General features: G+C 43.2%; 1 protein-coding gene, 3 non-coding genes and 2 pseudogenes across 4 annotated transcripts; 3 read left to right on the plus strand and 3 right to left on the minus strand.

Annotated features, from left to right (window-relative positions):
* The first annotated feature begins 813 nt into the window (after positions 1-813).
* On the plus strand, positions 814-933 carry LOC124277210. The gene has a single exon (XR_006898766.1). It is a non-coding gene; the product is annotated as a 5S ribosomal RNA (ribosomal RNA).
* Positions 934-2,503: 1,570 nt separating this feature from the next.
* Positions 2,504-3,170, minus strand: LOC124277201 (histone H1-delta-like). The gene is given in 2 exon segments (XM_046712870.1): positions 2,504-3,047; positions 3,049-3,170. Coding segments are annotated over 2 exon segments (564 nt in total). The 5' UTR covers positions 3,069-3,170.
* A 1,031-nt stretch (positions 3,171-4,201) lies between these two features.
* LOC124277216 lies at positions 4,202-4,320 on the plus strand. The gene has a single exon (XR_006898771.1). It is a non-coding gene; the product is annotated as a 5S ribosomal RNA (ribosomal RNA).
* A 1,573-nt stretch (positions 4,321-5,893) lies between these two features.
* Positions 5,894-6,403, minus strand: LOC124277205 (annotated as a pseudogene).
* Positions 6,404-7,597: 1,194 nt separating this feature from the next.
* On the plus strand, positions 7,598-7,718 carry LOC124277211. The gene has a single exon (XR_006898767.1). It is a non-coding gene; the product is annotated as a 5S ribosomal RNA (ribosomal RNA).
* A 1,723-nt stretch (positions 7,719-9,441) lies between these two features.
* Positions 9,442-9,800, minus strand: LOC124277208 (annotated as a pseudogene).
* Positions 9,801-10,473: the final 673 nt, after the last annotated feature.

Genomic DNA, 10,473 nt, shown 5'->3' on the forward strand with positions numbered 1-10,473 from the left:
CCATCGCGTCTAAAATGCAGACATCGCTTGTTTCAAAAGCACATTTCGAGCCTTTAGACACAAATTCAATCGTTTCAAATGTTACATGTCGTTTCTCAAGATATCTAACCATGAAAGTAAAACCACAACACCCCTCGTTACTGCCTCTGATAAGCTAAAACAAGCGCCCAAACAAAGGCAATGAAGCACGTTTCTCTGGCAAGTTCGCCATTTTGCGACAGAAAACATTTGACACTATTACTGAACACATGATTTGGGGCACTACATTTTCAGTTGAAATTTGCTTTGTCTCATAAGTACTAAGTAACTTGGATGTTTCTCTCAAGAAACAGTGTGCTAAGACGCGAATCCGGGACACAAGCGGGTCGCGAACGCCCATGTGTAGAGTAAAATGTAGTACATAGGTTCAGATACCAGCAGTCGCGATCGTCACAGATTAAATATTTTTGCCTGCCACGATTAACCTGACTTTCTTGGCATCACGACAGTATGGGCCTTCCTCGTTTTGATGTTAATTTTATTCGAAAAACAACATATAGGCTACTACATGCATGGTTTTTATTGGGGGACGAAAACTGAATGTTTCAGGCGAGCGGGGGCGAACGAGTGTGTCCTTTCTCGTGGCAGATGCGCATAGAAACAGTGTTGACGTGTATCACAAGTGCCAGACTTCATTCGTGTAAAGATATAGCCAAATCAAGAAACACATCATTGTGTACACCCACTGAAAACGCGAGAAAGCTGTTTCATGGCAGTTTCCCTTCCCCATTACCCTGTGTGTGTATATGTAGGTAAAGTTTGCCGCTGACATCTGTCTACGGCCATACCACGTTGAAAACACCGGTTCTCGTCCGATCACCGAAGTTAAGCAAACGTCGGGCCCGGATAGTACTTGGATGGGTGACCGCCTGGGAACACCGGGTGCAGTAGACATTTCCATTTTATTTTTTATTTTTAGCTTTTTATATTTGGTTGAATTTCCACCCAAAGGTACATGTGTCTCATTGACATCGGAAAGTGACGATACATTACATTTCTTTTCGAATGGGTCCACTCCTGCATGCCTGGATATAGTTGTGAACGATTTGTTCTTACACACTTACCTACGTAGGACTTTTCAGTTATGCTTGTGACCATTTTCACTTGTCAGTTCACCCCGACTACTCATCATCTACTCTGAAGGCATGTATGGTATGTTTCATTCGCCACATAAAAGTGTGTGTGTGTGCACCGACCATCAAACGTGTTATTTACGATCTTACTTTCGTATATTAAAGGGTACATATATCACATCACAATGTTGTTTGCATCAAGTCTCGGCGCACAACCCTTTGCCTGTGCAGAGTAGATAATAAGGAAAAGGTACATCGTATTGAACGCCTGTTATAGGATTCACTGGTTTGCTGAAATAAAATGACTTCCAAAGCTGTGACAGCAAGCCCACGCTGTTTCCATGCTTTCAAAACACACATGGCATGGCATCAGTCAGCTATTTTATGTTTCCAGTTCTAGCTAAGTCACGCAGCCGTACTGTACATGTATTAGAAATTATTTCCGTACCTATACTTTCGACACATAACAGCCGCGTTGCATGGATTGGGAATCCAAAACTCACACGCCTCTCACGACCAAGGGTGCACAACTCTTGCCACCCTATGTGAAAAGTCGTGCATAGGCGAGACGTGTGTCGGTAAAACACCCCGTGGATGTCAACGTGCATGTGTAGCTACACACATAGGGAACCCTGCATTGACGATATCTGATATCAACGACACTTTACATCATACACGTATAATTTGCATTCTTTGCTTCACAAATTGCTTTGTTTATGTTAAGCTTTTGTTGATCTTGCGTATATTTTCCTTTGTTTATTTTATTTACTTCCATTTATTTAGTTTTTGGGGTTATCGGGGCTGGGTGTAAGTAAAACAAAACCAAACACACCGGCCTTAAGATATAGTGTTTTGAACTCCCACTATATCACCAATGTAGGAACATACTTATAAAATCCTTCTTTGCTCAATGTGTATGTTTTTTAGGTATTTTGTTGGGGCTATTGGGCTTGGGTTAAGTAAAAACAAAACAAACACACCGGCCATTAGATAGGGTTTAGAACTCCCACTATAATATCAATTTAGGAACATACTCATCAAATCCTTCTTTGCTCAATGTATAGGTTTTACAGGCAGCCTCCTTGATCAACGGCATTTGCCTCACCTTTGAGTTTTATGGGTACCTCAGGAATTGCTACCCTCTCTGTGTACTTACTGTCGGGCAAAGAAGTTATTGCTAAGGCTGAATTTTTAATTATGATCAGTCTAACCCATCATTCACACCATACCTGTTATCCACAAAACGCATTTTTTCTTTACTGATATACTGCTGAAATAAATAGCATTGTTTTGTTATCACTGTTTTCAAGTTTTCTTTTGGGGTATTTGGATGGCCCTGAAAAGGGCCTTTGGACCACAGAAATGTGGATCGAAGGCGAGACAAAGAGAGCTTATGCCTTCTTTGGCTTGGTTGCCTTCTTCTTGGGGGTCTTGACCTTCTTGGGTTTGGCCGCTGCCTTCTTAGGGGTCTTTGCCTTCTTTGGCTTGGCTGCAGCCTTCACCTTCTTTGGTGACTTGGCGGCCTTCTTAGCGGCTGTCTTAGGTTTCTTGGCAGCAGCTGGCTTCTTGACTTTCTTGGGAGATTTGGCAGCCTTCTTTGGCTTGGCAGCTGGCTTAGCCTTCTTGGGTTTTTCAGCTTTCTTTACCTCGCCAAGACGGAAGGACCCAGCAGCTCCAGTTCCCTTTGATTGCTTGAGTGCGCCGTTATTGACTCCATTTTTCAAAGCAGTCTTGATGCGAGCATTGATGGCGACCTGGTTGTCACCAACTTTGTAGTTGGCCAGGATGTATTTCAGAACAGCCTGTCGGGAAGAACCACCCCTTTCCTTCAAGGATGAAATAGCTTTCTTGATCATCTCCAAATAAGTAGGATGTGCAGCAACCTTCTTCGGCTTGGCAGCAGCCTTCTTCTTGGGAGTCTTGACAGCAGCGGGGGGCAGCAGCAACATCAGCCATAATGGTAGGTTTGAGTGTAGAAAGTCACGTCAGCTACAAACGAAGCACAGAGAGCGAATGCCTCTCCCCGACAGCCAGCCCGGGTGATACTACTGAGGCGCGGACGTCGGAGGAGACACCCTGCTTGTTGTGGCTGATAGTTGCAAGCTCGGGAGCGCGTGTGCTTTCTCGTGCATTTGTATCTTAATAATCACTTCTTAATCGAGGAAAGTTTCCAATGTAAGTACATGATTGGATGCAAAAACCATTTGGCTACATGTCTGTTACAATAACAACAACCACACATGAATGTTGAAGCCACACGGGCTATTTTCAATGAAGCCATCGCGTCTAAAATGCAGACATCGCTTGTTTCAAAAGCACATTTCGAGCCTTTAGACACAAATTCAATCGTTTCAAATGTTACATGTCGTTTCTCAAGATATCTAACCATGAAAGCCAACCACAACACCCCTCGTTACTGCCTCTGATAAGCTAAAACAAGCGCCCAAACAAAGGCAATGAAGCACGTTTCTCTGGCAAGTTCGCCATTTTGCGACAGAAAACATTTGACACTATTACTGAACACATGATTTGGGGCACTACATTTTCAGTTGAAATTTGCTTTGTCTCATAAGTACTAAGTAACTTGGATGTTTCTCTCAAGAAACAGTGTGCTAAGACGCGAATCCCGGGACACAAGCGGGTCGCGAACGCCCATGTGTAGAGTAAAATGTAGTACATAGGTTCAGATACCAGCAGTCGCGATCGTCACAGATTAAATATTTTTTGCCTGCCACGATTAACCCGACTTTCTTGGCATACGACAGTATGGGCCTTCCTCGTTTTGATGTTAATTTTATTCGAAAAACAACATATAGGCTACTACATGCATGGTTTTATTGGGGGACGAAAACTGAATGTTTCAGGCGAGCGGGGCGAACGAGTGTGTCCTTTCTCGTGGCAGATGCGCATAGAAACAGTGTTGACGTGTATCACAAGTGCCAGACTTCATTCGTGTAAAGATATAGCCAAATCAAGAAACACATCATTGTGTACACCCACTGAAAACGCGAGAAAGCTGTTTCATGGCAGTTTCCCTCCCCCCCCATTACCCTGTGTGTATATGTAGGTAAAGTTTGCCGCTGACATCTGTCTACGGCCATACCACGTTGAAAACACCGGTTCTCGTCCGATCACCGAAGTTAAGCAACGTCGGGCCCGGATAGTACTTGGATGGGTGACCGCCTGGGAACACCGGGTGCAGTAGACATTTCCATTTTTATTTTTTATTTTTTAGCTTTTTCATATTTGGTTGAATTTCCACCCAAAGGTACATGTGTCTCATTGACATCGGAAAGTGACGATACATTACATTTCTTTTCGAATGGGTCCACTCCTGCATGCCTGGATATAGTTGTGAACGATTTGTTCTTACACACTTACCTACGTAGGACTTTTCAGTTATGCTTGTGACCATTTTCACTTGTCAGTTCACCCGACTACTCATCATCTACTCTGAAGGCATGTACTTAGTATGTTTCATTCGCCACATAAAAGTGTGTGTGTGCACCGACCATCAAACGTGTTATTTACGATCTTACTTTCGTATATTAAAGGGTACATATATCACATCACAATGTTGTTTGCATCAAGTCTCGGCGCACAACCCTTTGCCTGTGCAGAGTAGATAATAAGGAAAAGGTACATCGTATTGAACGCCTGTTATAGGATTCACTGGTTTGCTGAAATAAAATGACTTCCAAAGCTGTGACAGCAAGCCCACGCTGTTTCCATGCTTTCAAAAACACACATGGCATGGCATCAGTCAGCTATTTTATGTTTCCAGTTCTAGCTAAGTCACGCAGCCGTACTGTACATGTATTAGGAATTATTTCCGTACCTATACTTTCGACACATAACAGCCGCGTTGCATGGATTGGGGAATCCAAAACTCACACGCCTCTCACGACCAAGGGTGCACAACTCTTGCCGCCCTATGTGAAAAGTCGTGCATAGGCGAGACGTGTGTCGGTAAAACACCCCGTGGATGTCAACGTGCATGTGTAGCTACACACATAGGGAACCCTGCATTGACGATATCTGATATCAACGACACTTTACATCATACACGTATAATTTGCATTCTTTGCTTCACAAATTGCTTTGTTTATGTTAAGCTTTTGTTGATCTTGCGTATATTTTCCTTTGTTTTTATTTTATTTACTTCCATTTATTTAGTTTTTGGGGTTATCGGGGCTGGGTGTAAGTAAAACAAAACCAAACACACCGGCCTTAAGATATAGTGTTTTGAACTCCCCACTATATCACCAATGTAGGAACATACTTATAAAATCCTTCTTTGCTCAATGTGTATGTTTTAGGTATTTTGTTGGGGCTATTGGGCTTGGGTGTAAGTAAAAACAAAACCAAACACACCGGCCATTAGATAGGGTTTAGAACTCCCACTATAATATCAATTTAGGAACATACTCATCAAATCCTTCTTTGCTCAATGTATAGGTTTTACAGGCAGCCTCCTTGATCAACGGCATTTGCCTCACCTTTGAGTTTGATGGGTACCCCGGTATTGCTACCCTCTGTGTACTTACTGTCGGGCAAAGAAGTTATTGCTAAGGCTGAATTTTTAATTATGATCAGTCTAACCCATCATTCACACCATACCTGTTATCACAAAAACGCATTTTTCTTACTGATATACTGCTGAAATAAATAGCATTGTTTTGTTATCACTGTTTTCAAGTTTTTCTTTTGGGGTATTTGGATGGCCCTGAAAAGGGCCTTTGGACCACAGAAATGTGGATCGAAGGCGAGACAAAGAGAGCTTATGCCTTCTTTGGCTTGGTTGCCTTCTTCTTGGGGTCTTGACCTTCTTGGGTTTGGCCGCTGCCTTCTTAGGGGTCTTTGCCTTCTTTGGTTTGGCTGCAGCCTTCACCTTCTTTGGTGACTTGGCGGCCTTCTTAGCGGCTGTCTTAGGTTTCTTGGCAGCAGCTGGCTTCTTGACTTTCTTGGGAGATTTGGCAGCCTTCTTTGGCTTGGCAGCTGGCTTAGCCTTCTTGGGTTTTCAGCTTTCTTTACCTCGCCAAGACGGAAGGACCCAGCAGCTCCAGTTCCCTTTGATTGCTTGAGTGCGCCGTTATTGACTCCATTTTCAAAGCAGTCTTGATGCGAGCATTGATGGCGACCTGGTTGTCACCAACTTTGTAGTTGGCCAGGATGTATTTCAGAACAGCCTGTCGGGAAGAACCACCCCTTTCCTTCAAGGATGAAATAGCTTTCTTGATCATCTCCAAATAAGTAGGATGTGCAGCAACCTTCTTCATTTGGCAGCAGCCTTCTTCTTGGGAGTCTTGACAGCAGCGGGGCAGCAGCAACATCAGCCATAATGGTAGGTTTGAGTGTAGAAAGTCACGTCAGCTGGCAAACGAAGCACAGAGAGCGAATGCCTCTCTCCCCGACAGCCAGCCCGGGTGATACTACTGAGGCGCGGACGTCGGAGGAGACACCCCGTTTGTTGTGGCTGATAGTTGCAAGCTCGGGAGCGCGTGTGCTTTCTCGTGCATTTGTATCTTAATAATCACTTCTTAATCGAGGAAAGTTTCCAATGTAAGTACATGATTGGATGCAAAACATTTGGCTACATGTCTGTTACAATAACAACAACCACACATGAATGTTGAAGCCACACGGGCTATTTTCAATGAAGCCATCGCGTCTAAAATGCAGACATCGCTTGTTTCAAAGCACATTTCGAGCCTTTGGACACAAATTCAATCGTTTCAAATGTTACATGTCGTTTCTCAAGATATCTAACCATGAAAAAGCCAACCACAACACCCCTCGTTACTGCCTCTGATAAGCTAAAACAAGCGCCCAAACAAAGGCAATGAAGCACGCTTTCTCTGGCAAGTTCGCCATTTTGCGACAGAAAACATTTGACACTATTACTGAACACATGATTTGGGGCACTACATTTTCAGTTGAAATTTGCTTTGTCTCATAAGTACTAAGTAACTTTGATGTTTTCTCTCAAGAAACAGTGTGCTAAGACGCGAATCCTGGGACACAAGCGGGTCGCGAACGCCCATGTAGAGTAAAATGTAGTACATAGGTTCAGATACCCCAGCAGTCGCGATCGTCACAGATTAAATATTTTTTGCCTGCCACGATTAACCCGACTTTCTTGGCATCACGACAGTATGGGCCTTCCTCGTTTTGATGTTAATTTTATTCGAAAACAACATATAGGCTACTACATGCATGGTTTTATTGGGGGGGACGAAACTGAATGTTTCAGGCGAGCAGGGGCGAACGAGTGTAATCCTTTCTCGTGGCAGATGCGCATAGAAACAGTGTTGACGTGTATCACAAGTGCCAGACTTCATCTTCGTGTAAAGAGATATAGCCAAATCAAGAAACACATCATTGTGTACACCCCACTGAAAAACGCGAGGAAAGCTGTTTCATGGCAGTTTCCCTTCCCCCATTACCCTGTGTGTATATGTAGGTAAAGTTTGCCGCTGACATCTGTCTACGGCCACTACCACGTTGAAAACACCGGTTCTCGTCCGATCACCGAAGTTAAGCAACGTCGGGCCCGGATAGTACTTGGATGGGTGACCGCCTGGGGAACACCGGGTGCAGTAGACATTTCATTTTTATTTTATTTTTTAGCTTTTATACAGTATTGAATTTCCACCCAAAGGTACATGTGTCTCATTGACATCGGAAAGTGACGATACATTACATTTCTCTTTTCGAATGGTCCCACACCCTGCATGCCCGCTGATATAGTTGTGAACGATTTGTTCTTACACACTTTACCTACGTAGGACTTTTCAGTTATGCTTGTGACCATTTTCACTTCGTCAGTTCAATCCGACTACTCATCATCTACTCTGAAGGCATGTACCTTTAGTATGTTTCATATTCGCCACATAAAAGTGTGTGTGTGTGCACCGACCATCAAACGTGTATATTTACGATCTTACTTTCGTATATTAAAGGGTACATATATCACATCACAATGTTGTTTGCATCAAGTCTCGGCGCAAAACCCTTTGCCTGTGCAGAGTAGATAATAAGGAAAAAGGTACATCGTATTGAACGCCTGTTATAGGATTCACTGGTTTGCTGAAATAAAATGACTTCCAAAGCTGTGACAGCAAGCCCACGCTGTTTCCATGCTTCAAAACACATGGTATGGCATGGCATCAGTCAGCTATCTTTATGTTTCCAGTTCTAGCTAAGTCACGCAGCCGTACGTACGGTAGCTAATGTATTAGACATTATTTCCGTACCTATACTTCGACACATAACAGCCGCGTTGCATGGATTGTGAATCCAAAACTCACACGCCTCTCACGACCAAGGGTGCACAACCCTTGCCACCCTATGTGAAAAGTCGTGCATAGGCGAGAGACGATGTCAATCGGTAAAACACCCCGTGGATGTCAACGTGCATGTGTAGCTACACACATAGGGAACTCCTGCATTGACGATATCTGATATCAACGATTAATTTTACATCATACACGTATAATTTGCATTCTTTGCTTCACAAATTGCTTTGTTTATGTTAAGCTTTTGTTGATCTTGCGTATATTTTCTCCTTGTTTATTTTATTTTACTTCCATTTATTTAGTTTTTTTGGGGTTATCGGCTGGGTGTAAAAGTAAAACAAAACCAAACATTACGTACCGGCCTTAAGATATAGTGTTATGAACTCCCACTATATCACCAATGTAGGAACATACTTATAAAATCCTTTTTTGCCCAATGTGTATGTTTTACTTTTAGGTATTTTGTTGGGGCTCATTGGGCTTTGGGTGTAAGTAAAACAAAACAAACACACCGGCCATTAGATAGGGTTTAGAACTCCCACTATAATATCAATTTAGGAACATACTCATCAAACCTTCTTTGCTCAATGTATAGGTTTTACAGGCAGCCTCCTTGATCAACGGCATTTGCCTCACCTTTGAGTTTTGATGGGTACCTCGGTATTGCCACCCTCTCTGTGTACCTCTACTGTCGGGCAAAGAAGTTATTGCTAAGGCTGAATTTTTAATTATGATCAGTCTAACCCATCATTCACACCATACACCTGTTATCACAAAAACGCATTCTTTCTTACTGATATACTGCTGAAATAAATAGCATTGTTTTGTTATCACTGTTTTCAAGTTTTCTTTGGGGCATTTGGATGGCCCTGTAAAAGGGCCTTTGGACCACAGAATGTGGATCGAAGGCGAGACAAAGAGAGCTTATGCCTTCTTTGGCTTGGTTGCCTTCTCTTTGGGGTCTTGACCTTCTTGGGTTTGGCCGCTGCCTTCTTAGGGTTCTTTGCCCTCTTTGGTTTGGCTGCAGCCTCTCACCCTTCTTTGGTGACTCTGGCGGCCTTCTTAGCGGCTGTCTTAGGGTTTCTTGGCAGCAGCTGGCTTCCTTTGACTTTTCTTGGGAGATTTGGCAGCCTTCTTTGGCTTGGCAGCTGGCTTAGCCTTCTTGGGTTTTCAGCTTTACCTCGCCAAGACGGAAGGACCCAGCAGCTCCAGTTCCCTGATTGCTTCTAGTGCGCCGTTATTGACTCCATTTTCAAAGCAGTCTTGATGCGAGCATTGATGCGCGACCTGGTTGTCACCAACTTTAGTAGTTGGCCAGGATGTATTTCAGAACAGCCTGTCGGGAAGAACCACCCCTTTCCTTCAAGGATGAAATAGCTTTCTTGATCATCTCAAATAAGTAGGATGTGCAGCAACTTCTTCATTTGGCAGCAGCCTTCTTCTTTGGGAGTCTTGACAGCAGCGGGGGCAGCAGCAACATCAGCCATAATGGTAGGTTTGAGTGTAGAACGAACGAAATTTGAAGTTTTACGTCGGCTTTAGGGTGGCCAATGTCGCCGACGGGGTAGGTGGGGTTGATATATAAATTAATTAATAATGTAGTAATAGTGATAAACCACCATACCCAAAAAATGTAAAGAGTATGGGAGATTAAACTTAGGTAGTTTTAGAATAAAAGTAGTTAAAAATATAATATAAATAAAATAAAAAGCCGAAATTATAAAGAGAGACAGAAAAAATAAAGCAGTTGTTAATAATAAGAGGAGTTGGAATAGATATATGGGATAAAGTTAAAATAGGTGTGGGGGAGATGGTTGGGGTGGGGGAGGTGAGTATAGATTAAGTGTAAAAGCATGTTTGGGGATATGTTATGGTGGTACAGTTAAGCTGTACTTATTTTTAATAATATGGGACCTAGTAAAGAAAGAAAAAGGCATTGTAACGGGTGGGGTGGGGTGGGGGGTGAGGGAGACGATAAGGCAAAGGCCGTGTGGGTGGTAATGGGTCTGTTGGCGAGCTGGCTTTGATTGAGGGTCGTGGGACCTTTGTACACGAGGGCTGGA

This window comes from Haliotis rubra, unplaced genomic scaffold (genome assembly GCF_003918875.1).
Source record: "Haliotis rubra isolate DU_JTF1 unplaced genomic scaffold, ASM391887v1 Scf2195, whole genome shotgun sequence".
Lineage (NCBI taxonomy): Eukaryota > Metazoa > Mollusca > Gastropoda > Lepetellida > Haliotidae > Haliotis > Haliotis rubra.